This window comes from Hyposmocoma kahamanoa, unplaced genomic scaffold (genome assembly GCF_003589595.1).
Source record: "Hyposmocoma kahamanoa isolate Upper Pololo Valley unplaced genomic scaffold, ASM358959v1 63, whole genome shotgun sequence".
In the NCBI taxonomy this organism is placed as follows: domain Eukaryota; kingdom Metazoa; phylum Arthropoda; class Insecta; order Lepidoptera; family Cosmopterigidae; genus Hyposmocoma; species Hyposmocoma kahamanoa.
In genome coordinates, this window is record NW_020653851.1 from 3141263 (window position 1) to 3166549 (window position 25287).

At 35.4% G+C, this 25287-nt stretch overlaps 2 protein-coding genes across 2 annotated transcripts in view; one reads left to right on the forward strand and one right to left on the reverse strand.

Annotated features, from left to right (window-relative positions):
• LOC113230094 (beta-arrestin-1) overlaps window positions 1-20803 on the reverse strand; it is a 191046-nt gene extending 170243 nt beyond the window's left edge. Inside the window, exon 1 of the mRNA XM_026463851.1 lies at window positions 20501-20803. The gene's annotated coding sequence lies outside the window, so the exon portion shown is untranslated. The remainder of the gene's footprint in view (window positions 1-20500) is intronic.
• Window positions 18464-25287, forward strand: part of LOC113229913 (U2 snRNP-associated SURP motif-containing protein) — a 28383-nt gene continuing 21559 nt past the window's right edge. The window contains exons 1-4 of the mRNA XM_026463604.1: window positions 18464-18485; window positions 23024-23250; window positions 23570-23663; window positions 24269-24464. Of these exons, the coding sequence (XP_026319389.1) occupies window positions 18464-18485; window positions 23024-23250; window positions 23570-23663; window positions 24269-24464 (539 nt within the window). The remainder of the gene's footprint in view (window positions 18486-23023; window positions 23251-23569; window positions 23664-24268; window positions 24465-25287) is intronic.

A 25287-nucleotide genomic window follows, 5' to 3' on the forward strand; every position in this document is an offset into this window, starting at 1 on the left:
ACACTCGGACATGAGCAAGTTTAACTGCTTTTGAAGACTAACCAGTGCAGACAATATAAACGTTTGGAATTGCTGGAACTCTTGAGCAAGGCCACTGCTGGAGACACACCACCAGGCGAGATCTTCTTAAGTTCGTCTTCAAATGCAGTCATCCGTGCAAAAAAGCATTGAGAAAGTGCCTCTACACTGCCCTTGATGCCCTCCATGTGAATGTTGTGTGCTTTTTGTGATGTGTTGTAAGTGAGCAGTAACTGTAAGGATTCTAGACTGCCAACAGGTACTGTAGCCTAAATGACAGTTTAGACATGTAAATATTTTGCCTATAAGTGTTATTTATTTATTTATTTATTTATTTTAATTAAAATATATTCCGCAACTAAAATTCTACTTTTAAGTTAGAGGTCTACCTCCACACTTCTTCTCGATCTTTGTGATTTAAAGCTCTGAGTTACACTGCAAGTGTTATGGATAGGTGTGTAGCTTACCATCAGGCGTTGATATTATTTTAAAAAAATGTACAAATGCGATTGTGTGATGTTTTTGTAACTGGATATAATATATACACAACGTAATTTTCAAGTTTTTATCGAATGTCATGATGCTTAACTACCATGATATTCGATTATTATTTTGTGAAATTGTTCCACTAGTAGGTTTTAATTATTAATAACAAAGATCGAACATTTGGAAAAAAAACCGTCGATCCGGCCGGATTCGAACCGACGTCTTCTAGCAAACCGTGCTAGACGCTGTGCCAACTACGTCACGGAATGTACCAGCGGAGCTTACAAATTATTCTATGTGCTTGTTGCAGTGCTTTGCTTTTGGTTTTTAACGACTTTTAAGCCGTAGCGCCATCTGTGAGAAATTTACTTCTTCACTCAGAGGTACCTTTACAGCTACCATCGCTGACAATTTTCAAGTTTTTATTGAATAAGGTAGTCACCACACCAATGGCCGGTCAGAAAAAGTATTATGTTAACGCAGTGAGCAAAATAGACTCGGAATTAGTAGAGGCGAAGCTGTTGAGCCTTGAACACCGCCGTAAAATTGCCTGCTCATCGGTATTCTGGATATGTCACGGAGAGTGTGCGATGGAATTCCACGATTTAATTCCGCCTTCCCTTTCCATCATCGGGGGACCAGACGTAGGCTTGGGTACCACCCCCATGTTGTGGATATTCCAAATATTTGTACGATACATGGCACCACATTTATACGGCGAACGGCTATGGAATGGAATTCCTTGCCTGCAGACTTGTTCCTTTTTCCCTTTTTTCCTTGTTCCCTGAACGTTATAACTTGGACCTTTTCAAGGCGAGAGTGAATAGGAATTATTTAGTCATCGTCACTTTCTATCAGGTGAGATGGAGGTGAAATGCACACTTACATTTTTTTTACTCTTAATACATGGACATAAAGCTTTTTCTGAAAGGCTTAATAAGATTCCGCGCCGATAAGTGTGGTGAGTTGCCAATGGTGATGTGTACACTAGTTGGCTCTATACGCATCACAGTATAGAGCAAAAACTATGTCAACATTTGCCAAAATTACGTGAAACTACTCTTCTTTACCCTCCAACTCTACCTACCCTTGTGGAAGTTAGTAGTTAAACATTTATAATACCTATGTGGTTTAAACGGGAATTTTGAACTGGATGAACCAAGTTTGGCTCTGAAGTTAGGAATTCAGACAGTTCTAACAAGTAACTAGCGTTGTTTTCGAGTTTCCAACTCTGTATAATATAATATATAATATAATCATAGTAAGATTTAACCTTCAGCTTGCTTACAATAATTTGAAAAGCTGTATTAGAGATTCTCCCCTAAGTGTCAGATTGGTATCAGATTTAATAATAAATGACATACAGGGTGTTTTTTTAATGGGACAGTATGGGGAAATCCGAAACCATAGAAGATAAAAGGAAACTAAGGAAACATTACGACCTATTTGAGAAAACAATTTTGGCATACTGAATATCTTGGTCAAGCGTGAGTTGTCCATAAAAATAAGTGAAATTGTGACTCAGTTTCATGAAGGGATCACTTCATTGTAGGTATGAGACGAAAAAAATCGGGACAGCCAGTCAGTTCCAGAACAGCGATTATAGCAAGGAACCTATCTAACGTCGGGCGTATCGTTCGAGTTGTGTTTTATAATCAGAGGTCGGATAATTGGATGCTTCTTTACATATAACTCGGTTGCTCGCTAACATGGAATGCGCTTTTGTATCGAAAAAATCCCGCGACAACGGAATTGACGAAATTATTGTGTGACGTATAAAATTAAAAGAAAAAGTAACGTATAAAATGTTATTTGTAATTTTACGTAATATTTAAATTAACTTTGATCTTATTTAGAAAGTGAAAATATTAAAACTGCAAGAAAAAATATATAGTTTTAATATTTTATTACCCGAAACAACCAAGTATTGTAATCAACAAACTCGAGGCAGTCCCAGTTTCAAAACATATAATTTTTTTTTATTATAAGAGCAAGTGACAGGACGAAACAAGTCGTGCGCCTGATGAAGCTACACGCCTGTCCATAACAGTTACAGTGCCACTCAGAGCTTTAAATTGCAAAGATCTGAGGGGCAAAACGCACTGCCACTGCATCCGAATCCTGAGACATAAGTTGACAAGTCCCAAGTGCCTGTAATTTCACCAACACACTTACCCTTCAAAACCGGAACACAGCTGCTTGGCGACAGAAATAGGTAAGGTGGCAGCACTATCCTGGACGAACCCTTTCACAAGGAGCTCTCTAGTGCTACGAACATATTTAATTTGTTTGCAAGCTGAGATTGCAGCTAGCCCCGTCTCTTCTAATGGTATCATTATTAAGTAAAATTAGTGAATAGATACGAAAAACGCGGACAAAGCGTATGCTTATGGCTAAAGCGTATGGTTGTAGCTTCAGCTGTAGAACAAGTACCGGAAACACCGGGAGTACCGGTACCGAAGCTGAACCCAGTACCGGGAATTATAATTTTAGTGAATGAATGTAGCTATGGCACGTTGGCACGTTGTAAACTTTGATCAAAGGTTCTCTCTGAATGTCTGTGATAAAAAAAGCCATTGTGTCATCGCAATCACGTGGCTATTTCTGCAATAAATAAATTTCGTTTCGTTGTTAGCTACTGGTAAAGGAAAACGCGTGTTCCGGCCTTTTGTCATATACACAGAAAAGATTTATTCCAACAGGTTTTAGGCAGTAGATTACGATCAACTTCCGTTGGCAACTTTTTCTGTACAACAAGCAGATTACGATGGCCTTCGAAATTTGACCGTATAAACCCTGTTCAGCCAAATGTTGCCCGACTATATTGTGAAGTCAGACGCTTAGATAACATTCGACAAGCAGCAATAAAATACAAACCTCCAGCCGTTATTGATTGCGGGGAGTGACATAACTAAGCAGTGCTAGGTACGCTACCGGTGTAGGTCGACAAATAAAGCGGAACAAATTATTGTGCCTCGCCTGGGGCTGGGATCGGCGTGCAATCGCAACGCAATCTGGACTCTAATCCTAGGATAAGCAGGCGGGATTGCTTTGCTCTGTTATCAGCTCACTCGTGGGAAGCAGCGACTCCACGGGATGACGCAGCTTATTATATTACAGGGCCATCCATCTACTGACTTCAAAACAAATTTGTAACTAAGAACTTTCGATCACTTGTGACATTGGAAACGTTTTTATTTTATTAAAATCAGCATTCATTTGTTTAAATTGCTTCATAATTGCAGAAACAGGGCAGAGCATATTCTATAATGATAATTCATTTTAAGTAACGTTGCAGTCACTTAATTTCACTATTAATTACGCGTAATTCAAGTCATTAACTATATTTTATTAATAGTGATTAACAATATTAAATTTATTATTGATTTGCTTAATTAACCGACGATTTTATTATTTTAATAATATTCGTGGCGATCATATTGTCTCTTGGCGTAGTATTTTAAAATGGATTATTGTGACATTGATAATTTGAGATAAATCATCAGATCAGCGAGGTCAAGATATCGTATATTTTTGAAATTCCCGCTTAATATGTCGTTTCTAAGGTCATTTGAGAAAACGAGATGTTCGGGTTGGCAAGCGCAAACGAACCAAGTCTGTGCCTTCATGTACGTAAAAGGGAAGGAAGATGGACGCTCACCCAACGTGCGAGCGAGCACTCGCTTTTATCAAAAAATACACATTTTGAAAGAGATTCCGTTTGAAGCTGCCATGGTGGTCGTATCGAATTTTATAAAAGCCTAATTATCATACCTATTTCGAGTTTTCTCACATCGTAACTGATAATATCAACGTCTCTCAAACAAAACTCAATTTTGAAGACAACAATCAATTTGTGGCGAGTTCTGCAGCCTCAGGATTCAAGAGACCCAGCTTTGAAGATCAAGATACGTGAGAGTAGCATATAGCTAATTTGGTTCATATCGTTTTCTCTATCAAACTTACCCAATTAAGATAATTTCATGAAATATAAAGAATTTCTCGTACATATATAATCGGATTGTATAATAAGAGATTATAAAGTGACAATTAACAGACTGCGAGTTTATAAATAAATACAAATAGTGTTGAAGGAACTACTTCACTCATTCAGTCAGTATGTAATCTAGGTTAATTCTATTTATAGGAAATGAAACTATTTTACCGGATTTAAATCGCGTATATTTGTTTTTTGAAACAAACCGACGTTTCGGGCCCTTTACAGGACCCATGGTTACGGTTGACATGGGACCTGTAAAGAGCCCGAAACGTCGGTTTGTTTGAAAAAACAAATATACGCTATTTAAATCCAGAAAAATATTTTCATTTCCTATTTGTAACAATCGCGAAAAACTAAGAACTCGATAATTATATTTATTTAATAATTTGTAGTTTATCATTTAAAAACAAAATCATTACTTTCATAAAAGAACAATAATAGAAGTATATAGAGACTAAATATATGAAATATTATTTAGCAGATCAATAATCGTAATCTTTAACAATTTTTTTACTGAGTCTTGTCATCGCTATACAATAGTAACATTAGTTTTCAACGTGACAATAGTGCACTAAACTATACGGATATTTCTATTTGAACCTCGACATAAAAAGAGGGGAGTTACAAGCCTTTGTTTGAGTATCTATGTGTCTGTCTATGGCACACGTAGCTCTCAAACTGATGGACTGATCTCAAAGCAGTTTTTCCTTAGGGTGCGTTCCCGTTATGTCGTAAGGTTTTATTTATCGTTGGACGACTGTCGTGTCTAGTTGTTCCCACTAGGTCGTAACGACAATTTATCGGTTCACGGCAGCCGCCTTGTCGTTTGCATTATAGAAACGTTTGAAGCTGCATCGTCACATTTTTATCGTGACGTTTTATTTATCGACGACTGTCGTTCTAGCATTTCCCATTGTCAAGACAGTCTGTCGTCGTAACGTCAAAAAAGTCGAAAGTCGACTACCTGTCGTCACGACATAACAAGAACCCAGTTAGTGAAGGAATCTCAGTCATAAAATAAATATTTAAATATTTCCACTTGTCCGATCGACTTAGATTTGATATCCGATGATATTACAATATGGTAACCATTATCTGCAGTTGCAACAAGAGTTTCCTCTCTTCACCTACTTACAGTAGAACGATCGTATTTGGGCTCATTAAATTTGTCTATACAAATTCTCAGCTTACGAATGGTGACTTTTTGGAGTACCCTGTTTAGTATCGGGAATTTTCAATTTCAATTTAACATATTAAAGTCAAAAGTCTCAACTGCAGAACAATAAATACAGTAGAAGTGGTTAGTTACCGTCAGACGCGTAACAACTATAGGTCTTGAAAGACCTGCTCGAGCTCAATTCGCTATTTTCGCTTTGTATGGTGTGGTTCTGTCATTCTTTCGCGCTAACTCTCTAACATCGTAGAAAAATGCCTTACTGTGCTGTCTTGCAGTGCAAAAATGATAGCTGCAACAAAAATATCACCTATAGTAGTATGTCTAAATCATCGCTAAGTGTTATTTTAATAAATTTTCAATTTTCTGATTATCTATTCGTCCAAATGTTAATCGTTCGTCGTACTCCAGCTACTGGCCGCAAGATGGCAGCATGTTGAATAAAATTTCAAAATAGAATCAAAACGTCGTAACTTACAATAAAGGTTATTAAACTTTCAACGATATTGCGACTGGGTAAAGTTTAAATAACATTAACAATCCAGATTTTGTTAGATCTTTTTAAATTAGAAACTATGACCAATAATTATCAAGATTTTATAGTGTTTATAATTTTGTTTGTGTGCGTTTTGCCGACATCGATTCCGTTAGTACCTAATCGAGGCTTACTGCACTTCCATTGTTTTTTTCTTCCATGACATCAACAATCATATTTTTCTATCCTTTGTGAAAATACCAAGTCAAGTATGCGTTTCATTTTAATACAGCAAAATGACAATTCTCAGCGTAATTTTAGAGAACTCCTAAATTTATCTTCTGTGTAAACCCTGATTCATGTGAACAAACAGCGCTGTACACCAGTCGGTCGATTCTCGGACGCGTTTGATGAGTAATCTATTAGTTAAGTAATCTCAAATCGCCTCAAGGTAGTGAATCAGAACAAACCCTCGCTATGAATTCAGAAACTATAAACAGGTATTCACTCTATGTTAACGGTTTTGGATCCTTGTAATAAGGAGCTTTCGTAGGATATGTAGGTACATTCGGTTACTTGAAGCTTAAGTTTCGGAACAGATTTGATGGAAATGTATACACATCTGTAGTGTCCAATGTCGATGAATCATAATTAATCATCATATTTTTTTGTCTTAAAAAAAATGCTTTGATTTATAAAACGAACTCTGATTAAGCAAAAATGGTGATCTAATACATGTCTAATAAGTCAGTTTTTCGTATTTACAAAACAAATTTTGCCCTCAAGCGTAAGCAACAAATTACGAAGAAGACACAGACACAGACACACATACGCACACGCACATGCTAATAAGAAGTACTGACTAATCCTACTTTTTACTTTTATAGTTATTTTATTTGAAAAAGTTTAATCATCTACTCACCTACTCCTTACTACTTAGTAATGTTAAGTCTCATTATTCAAAGCCTACATCAAGCACCAGCTCCCACAATATACTACTGTAATGTACCTACGAAGAATTATATTGTTTTGTATTTCGTGGTGAGATAAACATATTTCTTATTATATTATTACTTCAACTTCAACAAACTGAAATAATTTCAAAAAGTTAAATTACTACTACACTACAAATGTATAATATCTTTTCCTAGTGATATTTTGTGTTAAGTTGATATAAAAAATACATGATTTCAATTATCTTTTGTAGTCCCGTCAGTTAATACATATAATAGGGAATCGGACAATTTTTCAGAAAGTGTCTAGAATTAACTAAAATAGATATGTACAGCCATGAAAAATAATATTTTATTAAAATAAAGCATAATAGTCTCTAAAATGTGCTAAAATTACGTTAAAATTTAAATAGAAACAAATTGGCGCGCAAACGTAACAAAATGTCAAATTGAACGCGTGACGTCATTTGTAGTTACATTACAAAATTAAAGGCACTAGTGAATATAACACAACATTTACTATATAATTATTAACACATGCTTCGATCTATGTATCACTCACTGCATAAAGTGTACTTACGTCGAAGTGATCCTCACAAAAGTATATCGCTGAATTTACAGACATTTCGTCGTGCTAGGACCAACCATTTTTTTCGTATGTCGGATTTTCGAGGTACTTCAATAAATAGTTTATTTGGGGTAGTTATAGAAGTATTCCTACATTGAGGTACTACACACCAACGATATGTTTTCCGTTCCACAACGACTTCAAACTTCACAAAAACTTTAAAATAACACCTTGCCCTTGATTTCGTAGCTTGTTTACCTACAAATGACGTCACGAGTTCAATTTGACATTTTGTTACGTTTGCGCGCCAATTTGTTTCTATTTAAATTTTAACGTAATTTTAGCACATTTTAGAGACTATTAAGCTTTATTTTAATAAAATATTATTTTTCATGGCTGTACATATCTATTTTAGTTAATTCTAGACACTTTCTGAAAAATTGTCCGATTCCCTATTAAAAAAATAGTCGCAGTAGAGCTCCTTGTGAAAGAGTTCGTCCAGGGAAGTACTGCCACCTTACCTATTTCTGCCGCCAAGCACTAATATCAGCATTACTGCGTTCCGGTTTTGAAGGGTAAAGGTGCTGGTGACATTACAGGCACATGGGACTTATCAACTTATGTCTCAGAGTAACAGGCGCAGTGGCAGTGCCCTTCAGACTTTTGCGATTTAAACCACTGAGTGGCCCTACAACTGTTGTGGACAGGCGTGAAGCTTACCATCAGGAGCACGACTTGTTGTCCCGTCACTTGATGTCATAAAAAAAAAGACATTACCAATAAAAATTTGTACCTCGTCGGTAATCAAACGGCACAATTTTATTCATCTCGTAACAATAAGACGGCTACTCTATTGCAAAAACTCGAGTTATTCAATGAGCACTCGCCCAGCGATTTAATCTCGACGTCGTCGAGTGGAATCAGATAATGGCTGCCTAGTGACGCCCCTAAATCTCGGGTCTCCACTGACCTGTGTACTGAATGTTTCAATTGGTCGTTTTCTCGTTAAGTTGAGACGCTTTAGCGTGAAATGATATTCGCAACGCGTCATCCGAATACAAGAACGCTAATAATAATAATCCGTTTATTTGCTTCCAACGTGGTATAACAAAAGTTGTAATAAAAAAACAGTGCCAGTACAAACATGTTTCGCATATTAAATGGCATGCAAATGTCTAATGATAAATAAGAAAGAACAACTTACAATTTTACTAATTAAATACGTCAAGAATTTCAAAAAGTATAGTTCGTCATCTTTTAAAACAATGCAAAATTATCTAAATATTTTTTTTCAATAATTTTAACCCTTTGTGCAAGTCAGTGACCATATTTGTATTTTTTTAAGGCAACAAGATATAGTACGAACAAGTCGTGCGCCTGGCAGTAAGTGACACGCCTGTCCATAGCAGTTGCAGTGCACTCAAGAGCTTTAAATAGCAAATATGTGAGAGGCGTTGTCACTGCGCCCGTCACCCTGAGACGCAAGTTGACAAAGTCCCATGTGCCTGTATTTCACCAGCACCGTTACCCTACAAAAGTGGCAGTAATGCACAGGCCACACCGCGAACGAAACTAAGCTAACTTAGCTTAGCTCACGTAGCCGGGGCTTCTTTTCATACTTCGGTTCACTCCGCGAACTATGGTTCGTAACCGAGCTAACTAAAATAACCCGACGATCGCGCTAGCTATGTGAAATACGAGGCTTGTACTCCGACCTACGGTGGGGTCGGGCTCGGTCTGCGGCGCGTGGTCGGGTTTAGATTAGGGGGTGTGCTTATGCTCTTCAGTGGCACAGCGGTTAGTACTATGGGCGCTTGTTGAGAAGGTTCCGGGTTCGATTCCCGATTTGGGCCGATTTTAGAATTACGTTACGTTAATTATTAATTAATTTTTAAGCATTACTAAGTCGATTCTGGTTTGGGTATTCTGGGGGTATTGCCCTCGGAGTTATCGTTATTCTGGTATTCACAGTACAGGAAATTCCCAAATTTGAGACCAGAATTTTGGTGTGATTAACTGACATTTTTTTCCCACCCACCTACACTCCTTCTGGGAGAAAAATGACGCCAAAGGGTGGAAAATTCACATGTTTAGCGGCCATCTTCGAAAATGGCGGAATCGAAATTTTGATCTCAGATTCGTATTGTGGACTCCAATATGTCGCCCTTCTGCCGCACTTCATGACACCACGTATTCATAGTAACTACTTACTACGTATTTTCTAGTTTAGCTTTGCAAGCAACTACGTGACCTAAGCTAAATTAGCAGAGCTTCGTTCGCGATGTGGTCTGCGCTTAATGATCACATTATTGCTTCGCGACAAAACTAGGTAACATGTGTCTTGTAACGTATGTCTATTGACACTGTTCCAGGTTTATTTCAGGTCATGGACAATAATTTATACTACAGTTTGCACAAAAGTAAACAAACCTGTTTGGTTAAAATTCTAAAGCAATCACTCAATAAATCGATTAAGTAACATTTTCACGTATATTTCGAAGTTTTTGACTTGATATCTCATCACTTTTTCCAACAATATTAATTTGAATAGCATCGTAACATCGTATTTAAAAAATGGTAGTTCAAAAATGCGGTTATTTATCATCTATACTTCTATGACATATGTATGGTTACGTGGTGCTGTGCGAATAAAAAACATTCCGTTCATCCAATTAAAGTTTTTGTAATAGATTGATCAATCGAAAATTTCAATCGCAATCGAAAGAGTATAAATCAGGTATAAATCTATAATCTCTATTAAATCTAGGTGATTTGAAGGAGTATTTAAAATTAAGATTTCGGAAATTTTAAATACATGATTTTATAGGTTATGTATTTTTGCTATTCATGTAAAAAAAAATTGCTAGCTAGTATGACTCAATTAAACAAATCGATACATTTAATTAAATTTAACGATTTTTAGTACGCATTACAATTGGCCATCACTAAACCGTCTATGGTGAGGTCCGGGACTTGTTTGTTTATTTTTTTTTTATAATGGATTGAAACGAAGTATACACGCATTATTTCTATATGAAGTATACACGCATAAAGGGGTAGCTAAACAAAATCAACATCGATTTTGACCCAGGACCCTGAAATAAAATACACGTCGCGTTGCCTCAAAATTCTCAAAAAAAGTAAGAATAATGTACGTTATGAAGTAATAATTAATACCATTCTAGAATCCGTCAGCGTAATTGATAACCACAATGTTAACAATTTAATATGCCTTTAGACATTCCGATGGCATGATTCATTAATGCCTTATACACTTACACCTATGATTTGTGAGGGCCAAAACGGACGAAGTTCCGAGAATCGGTACAGGTCCAATTGTCTTGTCTACGCAGTCGTCATTACGTACTATTAAAAGGTTTTCTTTTATCCATTTAGACATAATTAACACAATTAAGAGCGTTCCCGTGTTGGCATGAAACATTTCCACTAATCATAACGTTTATAGCGAAAAAGCGTGCAAGAACGTTAAAAAAATTACTCTATATCTATGTTGATCCTTATGAAGAGCCATGATCGCGTGATTCTTGCCGGTCAGTTCCATTAATTTCTGAGTGAAAGGACTAACTAATCAGCAGGTAAATCCCGCATAAAGGGTGATTATTATAAAGATCTCTTTTATGGTTAAGTTGTATAATTATTGTGGTACAATAAAGTGATCAATTACATATATGGAATGTGGTTATTTAAAGATCCCTACTTTTATTATTAATTTCTGTAATTATTGTGGTATAATAAATGATCAATTGCATACATGGGAAGTGGTTATTTAAAGGTCCCTACTTTTATTGTTAGTTTCTATAATTAATGTCGTATAATAAAGTGATCAAAAGCATATCGTTTACTTCAAAAATTTCGGAAATGCTTAATTTTATAATGAAATGAAGCATTTCCCACAAAGAAGTGAAAATGATCAAATTGTTTGATTGACCCTTATACTTAGGACCCATCGATATATGGAAGGTGGCTACATATTTATACTTAACTTGTATAATTATAGTGGTATAGTAGTATGGTCACGTGCATATATATACATTGCAAACGGGATTTAAGAAAGGCCTTACGTTAAAATGGCGCAACAGAAGGATCTATCTGAAGATCTTTTGCTCTTTAAGCAAAACATTCCAAAACAGTGAAATCATTCGACACGTCATGCTTCATGGGTCAATCAAGACAGTTCCATGTAATTGGATTCTGTATGAATTTTATTTGCAAATTGCAATAAGACTTTGGGGGATATCGATAAATACGATTTCATTACATCATTTTTGGGTTTTATTAAACATGAGATTAATTTTTCATTGCGAATGGTGTGAACGGCTGCATTTTAATTTTATTTACACTTTTAAGGTAAACAAGCTTTATTTTGTTTAGTATGAGTTGTGCTACCCTTCAAAAACTTTAATTTTAAAAGTAATTGGACGAAAAAATCGCGCGTCTGGTGGTAAGCGACACACCTGTCCATATCAGTTGCAGTGCCATTCGAGCTTTAAATGACAACGATCGCGGTGCACTGACTGCACTGCGCTGAGACATAAGGTGTCAGTCATGTGTGCCGGCAATTTCGCCAGCACTCTTACTTTCGCCCATATAAATTAGACCCGCCGCGATCCCGATCCGACCTGCGCCCGACCCGCAACCGCTCGAGAATCTTCATAGAAAACTCACAGGTGTTGGTTACGGATGTAAAAGCCGATAAAATCCAATACAAAAGATCTGTATCAAACACTTACAGAAATTCGTAAGATCTGTTGACTCGATTTGTCTCAACTGGTAGCCCTAGTTTGGCATACATACGCAAGTTCGAGTCCCGTATCTCGTGTATCATGGCAATGAAACACAAATAAAAACAAAATCAATAAAAAAAGTAAAAGAGGAGTTCTACAAAAAGCATTACAACAAATAGTTAGTTAAGGATGTTTAGTTCGTCAGAAAAATAACAAAAAAAACATGACCAACAAACGTTGAAATCGTTTTTACATTGATAAACATACTTAAAACAAATGACCAGCGCCATATACGTCTATCTGTATTTTTATCAGTGACGTCCGGTGGTCATTGCATTTAAAGAGCAGAAGATTTATTTCACTAGTTCCGAATACATTTTCGACAAACTTAATTATATAAATAAATACAACCAGTTTTTACACAGACTAGTTTTATATAATGATTTCAGTGTAGCCACCATTTGCCGATAACAATAAAATGCGATAGTGTACAGTCGATGCCCTAAAGTACCTGATCCCTTAATCGACTATTTAGTTCTGAGTAGATCAGTGTGAAGAAAGGTGTTAAAGAAACTTAACCTTTGGCTCACTGGTAGCCGCAAAATTTATTTTGATATAACTTCTTTATTGCATCAGTGATGTATAATGACGTATTAAGAAACTTTTTCAGTCTATTTGATCTTTAAGTACATTGTAAAAATACAAATTTAAACCAAAAAGTTGGAATTCCTATAACACTTTTCGGTTGAATGAGTAAGAAGGCTCTCAGAACCAAAAGGTCGGCTAAGGGGTCAGGTTTCTTAGGGCATCGACTGTACATAAGACCATGCAAACTTTTGGATGGATACTGATGTCGATTAGCAATGCAAAAACAACTCTAACAATAAGTTACGAAATGTGTATATTCCCATAACTTGCCACCTAATAGTCAGTGTAGTATTTTTTTCAACTTTCACACCGTCTTTTCCGCCTTATGTTACCAGGTCATCCTCAAATCTAGCCAACGTGTAGGACTTCCTACTTCGTGAACGTCTTCATACAGCTTAGAATATCTGATTTGATTAGCGGTAGGCAAGGAATCAATTAACGAGTTAACAGTCAACAATACCTGAGTTTTATGTATGTATAGAAACAAGTTTTCAACAGTTTTAAAAATAAAAATGTCAAAAAACTTCAACAACCCTGAATACAAAAGGTGTTGTGCAGAGCTCAATAATACAATTCGACGAGTATTCGGCGTGACTCACTCGAAAACAGGATCCCATGTGATTCTACATACGGAATAATGAAAAACGAACATTTGTACTTGATATAAAAATATAAATACGAGACGCTAAATTACAATTAAATCTAATCAATTTCATCCGAAAAACGAGCGTGAATATTTGACATTATAGACTGTGGTGTAAAGACCTATATCAAAATTCGCGGCACGATGGCCGGTGAGTAAGAATCGCGAGCTAGGCGTGCGCGCACTAAATATTAATTATGAGGCGTCAAAGGGGGCGCTAGCCCCCCATAGTAGCGAAAAACTAGAAACAACTGTTTTAACAACCTTCTTCGTATTGATGGCATACACTGTAATGCTTGCTAAAGGGGTGAAAAGATTTACCAATCGGCGGAAGGTACTCACCGATTGCTGCCTTGGGTGCGTCAGAAGTACAGGAAAGGAATAGTTTGGTAACATCATGGGCTTGTTATGGATTACTAACTTATGTAACATAATACATTTTAGCAGCAGTAGACCTCCTTATGAAAGAGTTCGTTCAGGGAAATAATAATAACGCACTCAACATAGCCCCGCACTAGGGTAACGCTGTGTGGCGGGTGCCATGGCACACACCTAGACAACCACAAATTACACTCAAGCTCACGAGAGAAATAAATGTAGGCCATACAAATATTTCTCCCGGACCGGGAATCGTAAAAATGCTGCCCACCTTACCTATATTTCTGCCGCAGTAACGTGAGCATTACTGCGTTTCGGTTTGGAAGGCTAAGAAAGAGTGCTGATGAAATTACCGGCACATAGGACTTGTGAACTTATGTCCAGGGTGACAGGCGCAGTGGCAATGTCCCTCAGTAAGGCTAGCATGAGGGCTTTTATTTTCGCATAGAAAATAGCAAAATCTCATGCTCCTAGATCGCTCTCGCGCCCTGTCGTGCTGGCCCTACAGATCATTGCGATTTAAAACTGTGAGTGTCACTGCAACGGTTACGGACAGGCATGTCGCTTACCACCAGGGGCACGACTTATTCTATCACTTGGTACCATAAAAAAACGTCCTTGACGTTGTTTTGGAAGATGATGTTTGCGAGATATTTCTTAGTTGGAAATGTTACCTTTTATTTAATTATTACAGTTTTCAAAACGGAATGACTTTTTATGACTTCCACAGCCCAATATCACGGCGATCAGTAATTTGATTCTATTTTATTAGGGCTATAGCCTGTAATTTCTTTTTGAACGCAATGAAATCGAGCAGGGTAATTTAAGAGCCTTCTTTTATGTTTTCGTTTCGACAACCTACGGCTTAAATGCTCAACCGATTTCCACAAATGAAGTAACATTAACTCTTTCTTACGTGGACAATAGAACACTTCTGAAACCTATTTAAAATAATGGTTCTTTACAATGCTCATGAAGATGACTTACAAGATAGTTTCCGCCAAAATCTGCATTGAAAATTATGTAAATTTCTCGACATTTCGGAACGCACAATGGTGACAGATTGACTGGAAAACAGGAAAAAGGTCATAACGTAGTAAAAACCCTGGAACTAATGATAAACATTTATGTAAATAACGTTTGACTAAGGTTCATTCGTGATATATATGGGTAAGATTACACCTGGACTCTTTAAACATTTATTTACAAAAAGTTTTGAAATCAGGGCACAGTACAACGTGTTAATTAGACAGCAAACGCCATTTGCCATAATGACCAGTTGAATATCTTTATACGGGCAAGTAATGAGTATTAAAGAAGAAATTAAAAGCTTTTAATTGATATCAAAACGCTGACAGACATTCGTATTATAGATACGCCTATATTACGTGACTTGGATGTAGAATTAAGATTTTATTCAACTTGTATTTGCTTTAATAGCTAAGGGATTACTCGTAAGATCAAAAGGTTTTTGAAAAAAATTGGTACTTAGCCTGTTGCGATTTGTTTCTTAATACGTTTGTTTATTCTGTAATTATCGTATGGTAGCACAACGATCACAATGTTTTAATCAGAATAGCTTATTTATCTTTTGATACGTTTTTCGATCGAATTATCGTTGGCAAAGAGAGTAAGTACAAGGCGTAGCAGTAGAGTTCCTTGTGAAAGAGTTCGTCCAGGGTAGTACCACATCACGAACACTCCATACAACAGTCGAAAGTTATTTACCTACTACTACTACATACTACAGGAAGGAGCTATCTGTCTGTAACTTTCTCGTACTATTACGTTATGTGGTCAGAGCGGCAACATAGCAAAAATTCTAACGTGAATCTGTCATCTATAATTCTATTAATAGAATCGTAGTAATTACATATGTTCATTATATTATTATATCGATAAAATATTATATTTTTCATTAATTCACCAAATAGAATAATATTGAAGATTTTGTTAAAACATAATATATATTAAAAGAGCACTTAAAATGTTATATTTTGGACAGGTACTTTTAAATAAGGTAAACAAGGTATTTGAAATTGCTATCATTACCTAGTAAATAATTAGGTATATTCACTACGTAACATTTATCGGCAACACAAGTTAAAAATTGGAGAACACTTGTCTACTAGCTCACGAAGTTATGGCGTCTTATAATATTGATATAATAAATCGGTATTACATATTACTCTGCACTAAATAAACGAAGAAAACAATAACTGAATGAGTCTCAGACATATGTTTTTTTATTTACTTCGTTTCATCTTTCCGAAAACGAAAGGAACTCCTCTTCTTATCCCGTTGACGTTAAATGACGATAAACAGCCGTACACAGCACAACTCGCGATCATTATTAGTAGTAACGTAAAATGATGTATATATTTACGAACAAGTTTCGTAATGAATCAATGAAAAGTATATTCAAATATCAGTCTTAGCACGAAAACGGCAGCCTTGTTGTTGTTCAGTCAATGTGACCGTCAATGTGCGGGGCGTGGTGCGGTATCTAAATTTAGGGAGGGGCGGAGTGTCCATTCTTTTTTTGTTCTCTGGTAGTACTGCCACCTTACTTATTTCTGCCGCCAAGCAGTAATGTCAGCATTACTGCGCTCCGGTTTCGAAGGGTAAGGGTACTGGTGAAATCACAGGCACATGGGACTTGACAACTTTTGTTTCAGGATGATGGGCGCAGTGCCAGTGCCCCTCAGATCTTTGCGATTTAAAGCTCTGAGTGACACTGCAACTGTAGGTCAGGTGTATAGCTCAGCATCAGGCGCACGACTTGTTCGTCCCGCCACTTAATATTATAAAAAAAATCATATTAGTAAGTTCAAACATCGTCCCACTCCGTACCACATATTAAAGTTTAGTCGTTAAGAATTTGTCGTTATCTTCAGATTATAGGTTATAGAGAGTCCGGGTCGCAAGTATATTCTACGTTATATTGAGTACGGCTAACCGTATATTAGAATTTGCACTAGAATTAAGATCGTGCACTCATAAACAGCATCATAAAATTTTAATTTAAATGCAAAACACGACGAAACGTACATGCAATAAAAGTTATATAAAACATCTTAATATCTTACTCCCCCTTAATATAGGCAACAGAGTGGGGCGGCTGACATTCCGGTCACAATAGCGTTCCATTCAATGCCGAAATAAACTAACTATCTTTGATTGACATTGACCCATCAATCTCCTACATTTGTTTTACGATAGTTCAAAAATAGAGCAGAGAGATGCGTGGCAAATTCCAGGTGTTTTTTGCACATCAAATGTGGGCTTGTCATGATAAGATTGGCAGACAGCGCATACATTACTGTTATCAATGTTTACTTAGTACACATATGGGTATACATTGTCAATGAAATGCCTATTCTGATTAGATAGTGACATTTACATATATGTACTGCAGATATGTACCTATGCAGTGAGGTTCTAAGGTTACAGTGTTTAGAAGTCGGTATACATTATACAGAAAAAAAACCAATAACATTGTTGGAGAATTCAATTTTAGTATAACAGTGCCATTAAAGGTTATATGGGCTTACACTTCCTTTTAGTTCCTTTACCAGGAATGATGGTACTGCCATGTTAAGTACTGAAGCGATATACTACTATGTTACAAAGGATTCATCGAAACAAAAATTCGTTACATAAAATCAGACAAAGGTCAAACAAAAGGTGTCAAAAAATCGGTTTTGGTATTGCAGCAACCTAATTGTAGCAAGACTATGGACTGACATTGCAGGTTTGCGCAAAAACAGACTCAGTCTATGAGACTCTTTCGTTGCCCAGTTACGTCAAACTCGTGGGCGTGCAGCGTTCTAACGTTCCCTAGTATAAAAACCATGGTTTCTTCTGAAAACAAACTTGGTTCCTTCTCATAATACAAATAGGATTGTGTTGATGATTATTATTTTGAAGTAGTTTTTTGCTCGAATAGAACAATGTGTACTCGTGATAAAAGTGTATTATAGCAAAAAACAAAAGGCACTAGCGAAGTTAGCGAATTATCAACAATAACATATGCCTAAATTGAAAAAACTAACAAGATCACGCGACCGGCGCGTCGCTCTCTCGAGCTGATCATACATTGTAACCATAACTTACGCCAACTAATATTAATCCTCTGAGCGGGTTTAGCGTACATATACCTAAAGTTACAACAAACCAGTATGATTAGTAAAAAGATTTGTAAAGTTAATTTTTCTTTTTCTTTTTTTTGTACATATTTTGTTACATTATCCTAAAATCTGAACCAAACCTGATTATCACTTTTTGTAAAAATAATGGAATATATAGTTTCATAAGTAAGCTAAGATAATAACAAGACACTCCAATGCCAAGATCAAGACTAAGACCAGGTAATATGACGCAAGACCAAGACAGGGGTTAGTCTCGTTTTGGACTTGCATTGGGCAACACTAGTTCTACACTGCCTTCGTTTTTTTTTTATTAATATCTTATATGGTATGGTCTTATTCCTAATTTAAAGAACTTTGACGACATCGGTGAGCAAATGGTTTGCACTGGGGGCACTGGATGAGGCGATCCTGGGTTCGATTCCCAGTAAAACCAACTTAAGAAACAAGATTTTCTAAACTGATTCTGCTCTGGATTATCCCAGGTAGCGCCCTGGAGAGAACTGTTGCTGAAACTGTTGTTCTACTCTACTCATAGAACAAACAGGGAATTCTCTAGTTTCAGACCAAGTACGTAAGTAAGTAAGTTGGTTTCAGGACAATCATCAAGACAACTATCTGGCGCTGCATACTGTCCTTTCATTATATACTTCAGGACACGTAATTCGAGCCACCTTGACTTTTTCAATATTAAATGCCCTTAGCTTAAACAATGCTTGATTGATCAAGAACTATTGTGCAACTTTGAAGCTGGTATACTAAACGCCATTTCCTTAAAGCCTTATTAAAAATTTGAATTCTAAAAACCGGAAAAAACTTTTTCTTCAATGATAACTACATATTTATATTCTAGCCCTTTAAGGACAAAAATGCAAGGTGACTCAAATTATGTGTCCTCAAGTGTATTATTATTATTTATTCCAATGTAGCTCAGAGTTGCTTTAAATGTGGAATGATCATCCTCCTCTAAAATGTCACAAACATTGTTGACATTGGAGACAAAAATGGCTATTTGACAAGCAATCGCAGGCGGTAAGTTTCTTTTAATTTGTGCATCATTCATGTTTTGGCAAAATATCAGTGAAGGCTATGTATGGTACATAATTACAATCCTATGCAGAAGAGTTATATATTTATTTGACATTTTATTATTATACTGAATAAAATCATTATGTTTTCATTTTGTGTATATTATAATCTTAATATGTTGAAGCTGGGAAGCCCAGAGTTCGTACTGATTGCTGCACATATGGTATCACATATTGATATGACTACATGTAGCTTATTTTTACTACTGATAATACATATGTTATTGTTACGTCTATGACAATAAAATACAATGCCCAGATATTGTTATGTAATATCTATTGTATTGACCAATTTTATTTATACAGAAAATAACAAAATAATAAGCCCAGTATTGAAATAAAACAGAAAATAAATTTGAATATTGCGTGAAAAGGAATATAGTTCTTTATTTAAAATGTAAGCAGTTTAACATATTTTTGGTACCTGTTTTTTTTGTCATAAGTTATGTGTGGACCTTTTCATGACAAAGTTTTTAAAAGATCTTTATTTTGAAAATTTTTCATTTTAATCAAGTCTCTGAATTCAATGACTTAATATCAAAAATAACAATTATTTAAAAAGTTTTAAAACACAGTTCTTTTATTACTTTTTTCATTACAGTAATAGACCAGAAAACTTGTAAAACCTTCCAACAGGTGTACCACTAATGGATTAGCATGACACTCCTGTTTTAATTACTTTGCGAACTTGTCAATACTAACGTTATACAACGTAGCTAGTTGCTGTTATAATAGGTATTTCCGAAAATATAGTCTGCAATCAACTGACTCAACAATATATGATATGTTATCAGTTTAATGGAACATCTAAAATAGGTAACACACACAGCAAATTATGAATTTCAACAGGTAGATAAATATTCTGGCAAATATGAACAGGAAATTCGTCGCTTAGCGCTTTATTATCACTCTTAAGTGCAATGTGTACTTGTCTAATACAAAATGAGCCTCAAGGTCCCGCGTCAAAATGCCGTGGCGTATTCACAACATAAAATTACAGAATCACAAGATTAATTCATTACAACCGAGGTCAACAGTACAGCGGAACTTTTTTAGCAGACACTACAAAAAACATTACATACAAAAATAGACCGGCCACCAAACACCGCATTTATACGCGAAAAACTCAAGTTCAACGTATACATATACACGTTTGGTATATAACTAAGTACTTACAGTCGACAGGAGATAGCAATTCGTCTGTCACTTCGCTTTATTTACCACTACAAGTCCTCCATTGACCACATTGCACTGAGCAAAAAAATACAGTGAATTATTAGACTTATTCGTACAGTTCATGAACTGTTTTTTAGACAATTTCTACAAATCTTACGCACAACACAGGTTAAATAATATGGCACGGTGACACTGCATTAAGAATATAGTCTCACATGCACCGAACTTACGACACTTAGCGGGCAATCAACAAAACTCCATACCACCCAAGTACAAGTCTTCATCAACTACCGTAATTGCGCACGCATTCGGCCACCATTCGGCTGACACGACAAATGTTGCCAAGTTTCACAGCCATTACCCAAGTTTTAATAAGTGCAATTATTATTAGTGTATTTCGTTGTATGTTTTACTTACGGTAAAAAAAAATTTTTTTGCCAGATATTAAATTTATAGTACAAATGTTTTTTTTTTTCAACTATCCACACACATTTCTTATGTCTGCTAATGTACGGAAAGCGGAATTAACTTTCCGAATATAGCGATGGACGATAGTTACTAAAAATAATCGAATTATTAAAAAAAAATGCTGTATTGTCGCTGTAGACAACATACAGCTTTGACTCAAACCTGAGGGATTTTTATATGTTGTAATAATTGTTTGTGTTGTATGTACCTATGTAATTGATTGGTAATAAATTGAAATAATATGATTGTTGATATCAATTAGTTACTACACTTTTTGATTGTTGATCAAATATCGATTGTAAATCGAAATAGTTAATAATCTACTACTTACAAATTTTTTATTGTTGATCAAATACCACAATAGTAAAGTATTCATTGTTATTAAATTAGGAATAGGATCGATTGGTAAATAACTAAAAGGATCGTTTTTTTTACACTCCATGTGTACCATAGTATAGAGAACCTTTTTCATACACCGAAAACTTAATATTAATTACTATAGTCCGTCTTTTTTATAGACGGAGCAAAATGACATTTGTAGGGTTGCTAGTTTTTATAAAATCTTAAATAGTCATGTAGTTGTCGATAGTTTAATAGGTAGGAAATAAAATTTTGTCAAAAATGACTGAATTATGGATACTACGACGTTCTAGTGATTACTAATTGTGTTATTGCCTTCTTTATTCTCATTTTGACAGTTAGCCTTCAGCATCAAGATCAACTTTTGTTCATATTTTAACAAAAATAGACGAATTTGATTATTTATATTGAATTAAAATTAAAAACTTAAAAAAATATCACCTCTGCATTTTTAATAAACTAAGTTTTAAGTACAGTGTATGTATGTATGAACTTTCTTGAAATTGACAATTCAAATGAACTTGTGCTCATTAATTGGATGAATAACGGGTCGAGGATGATTCAAATTAAACAAGTTCGGTTATTTATTTCATAAGCGTGACCAACATTCAGTCGATAGTTCATAGAATATTTAACGACTGCAATCACTAGCTGGTCGCAAGCGGGCGTCATTTAGCTCCGTTTTCAAAGAAGACAGACTATAAATTGGTAGCTATATTCAATTATTTTTCAGACAAGACGACTTCTCGAAAAACGAATATAGGATAGTGCAACTATCGATTTATTTGATATTTTTTTTATATATTTAGGTTAAGTTTAATATGTTAGGTTGAGTATTCAGTAAATATAAGTAAAGGACACTATTTTATTATACCACCGCATGCTATTGTAACAACCTGTATTGTATGTAGTTATTAACTTGAGCAATATTTTATTACCATATTTTCATTTTTTAAGATAATTTATATAAAAATAAAAATTTTTGGTGAAATAGATAATTATTTCATTCTTTTGCCTTAAATTGAGGTAAACGAATAATATTAGTAACATTAATTTGACAACTCCAAAATGTTTGAATACGCGCTCTCAATTCATAAAATTTAACACGTTCCTTTTCGTCCGTTGAATTACTGACTATTATTATATTATATTAATTTGTGGTCATTGACATTGACATTTTTTATTTTATGTTTTAAAATTTCAAAGTAAATAAGTATTTTGTTAATTAAAAATAAGGCATTATAAATGTAATATTCATAACGGTACCATAATTTGCCAGCCATTATATTATAACCAATAATCAGTAATAATTCAAACTGTTTGTGTGTTTCATTACAAAAACATTTATTTATTTTCTAAAAAGAAAAGCTCCTACTACCATCATTTAAAGCGAGCCAGTAACGTGAACGTGAATTACGACGTAGATAGAAGGTAATGAAGGTATTCATAATTAAAAAATGTGCGTAAAATGAACAACGAGTGACCATTGACAACATAGTCGAATCGTATGACAGTCAGTGACAGTCAGTCAGTCAAGCCGTCAAGCCATTGTCAATTTGTGAGATTTGGGAAGTGGTTAGGAAATTCTTGGAAAAAAAACATTTAGGTTGGTGGTCTGGGAAAAATATTTTCGCAAGGTTCCTTCACAATTTTGGTAAAGAATGCATTTATTATATTAGTTTTACTCTAATTTAGAAAATGAAGGTAAGCGTCCTTTGGTCAGCGTAGAAATAGACTTCCAAAAAATATTTATCATAGGGAGTGTGTGCTGTTATTTGACGTGCATTTTTCCATTCTATTGGCAGAAAATTGCTGACCAGAAGCTGTCGGCGTTCTCCACAGGCTCGATGGGGACCCGCGGACTCTCTAAGAAAGAGATAGAAGAGCTCAAGAAGAAGGAAGAGGAAGAAGCCGCTGCTCATGTAAGTGTCGATGCTACTTTCGAATTTTGTTGAGTAGATTATGATAAGGATACCGCAGACGTCTGTATCCGCAGCCGCAACCACAGATCATGTACATATTTTGAATAATTGCTTCCGCATCTGACATTTGAATCACTTAACGATAATGGATGTTAGATTTAACATCCATTATCTTCTCTATCTTCTCTTTGATGATGAAAAATTTGCACCCATATCAGCAGCAGCACCCCTGGTTATGATGCTAAAGATTTTATTTTATTACTAGTTTAACTGTTTCATTCTAGATGCAACTGTATAAGAAAAATTTTTTACTGTCTAGGTTTTCAAAGAGTTTGTGGAGACCTTCCAGGAGGCTCCGAGCACCACATCAAAAGTTTGGGTGAAGGCTGGCACCTATGATGCAGGGGCCAGAAGTAAGTAGACTTTAAAACAATATCCATTTTTATGAATACAGCTGCAAATAAAGGCAATAAAACTTTGATATGAAACATAATTAGCAGGTTTTGTTTAACTTTTTCTACAATCCTTTCTTAAACATTTATATTTTATTAGTATAAGTGAGTATTAGAATAGTGACAGACCCTTTTATTGTTCATTTATTCTTGAATACAACAAAATTTTGAATATTTTTGAAATATTAAGTGTATTGAATATTTTCAAAATATTAACTGTATTGAATATTATATTGTTTTACTACCATGATGTTCAATAATTTTTTGTGAAATTACTCCACTAGTTTTTTAATAATTATTCATACAAAGATTTAACACTAAGAAAAATCATCTCAGTCCAGCTGGATTCGAACTAGAGCCTTCAACATACTGTGTTGACGCTCTCCCAACTGAGCTATAGAACAAACCAGCAGACCTTATCCATTTTTCTATGTGCTTGTTTGCAGATCTTTGTTGTTGGTGTTTACCTAGAAAAGTTTTTCACTCAGCCAGGTACATTTACAGCTACCAGTGGCTGATGATTTTTAAAATTTTATGCTAACAACATACATATTGGTTTTTCACAGAGGAAGATACATCAGAACGGGGCAAACTCTACAAACCTATTTCCCGGTTAGATGACAAGCAAAGGAATTCGGAAGCGGATTTGGTCCGTAACCTTGTTCAGAGGCAGGATCAACTGTCAAGAGCGAGCATTCGAAACAAACTGTCTAAAGATAAGAAGAAGAGCAATTTAGAACTTTTTAAAGAGGAGTTGAGACAGTAAGTGTTGTACTATACTATGTTAAAAAATGTTTACTTATTTGTTTTGCTTAGAAATACTGCCCTCAGAATGAAAAAAAGAACATCTGATGTATAAAGTACACATAATTGTGCCTTTTCTCGTCACGAGGGCAGCATAGCTCTTAAGGTGGTCTGGAAAGTTGAAGGTAATAAATCTTTTTAAGATTGGCCCAAGAACATATATTTAATCTTTCATTATAAATATTTAATAGTGGTGATAACTGCCTCTGTGGCTGAATGGTTACTGTCCTGGACTGCCACGCAGAGGTCCTAGGTTTGATTCCCAGGCCGGGAGAAATATTAGTATAACCTACATTTATTTCTCTTGTGAGTTTGGGTGTAATTTGTGGTTGTCTATATGTGTGTCCATGGCACCTGTGACCCAGGGTTTCCCTAGTGCGGGGCTATGTTGAGTGTGTGCGTTATGATTATGTTATGTTATTATATAATACTTTACATTCTATCTGCAGATTATGGCCTTTGGAATTTGTGATAAAAATTGCTTGACATATTGTGTTTTATTTGAGAAATATCTTCAAAGTTATTGTGTTGTTTTTCGACAAAATTACCGTCAATTACATATTAAAGGCATTGAAATCGAGTACTGGTCCAAGTGATACTGGACTGTGAACGAGTTAACTAGCCACCTGAGTGGTATTTTATATCACTAAAATATAGGATCTGCCTCTCAAAGCTAGCTGCAATGAACTGGTTTGTGTTGATAGCTTCCTAACCATATATTTAATAATAATCATGATCGGTTCTCTAGTGTTATCACACATTTCTGAAATTACAAAATCTA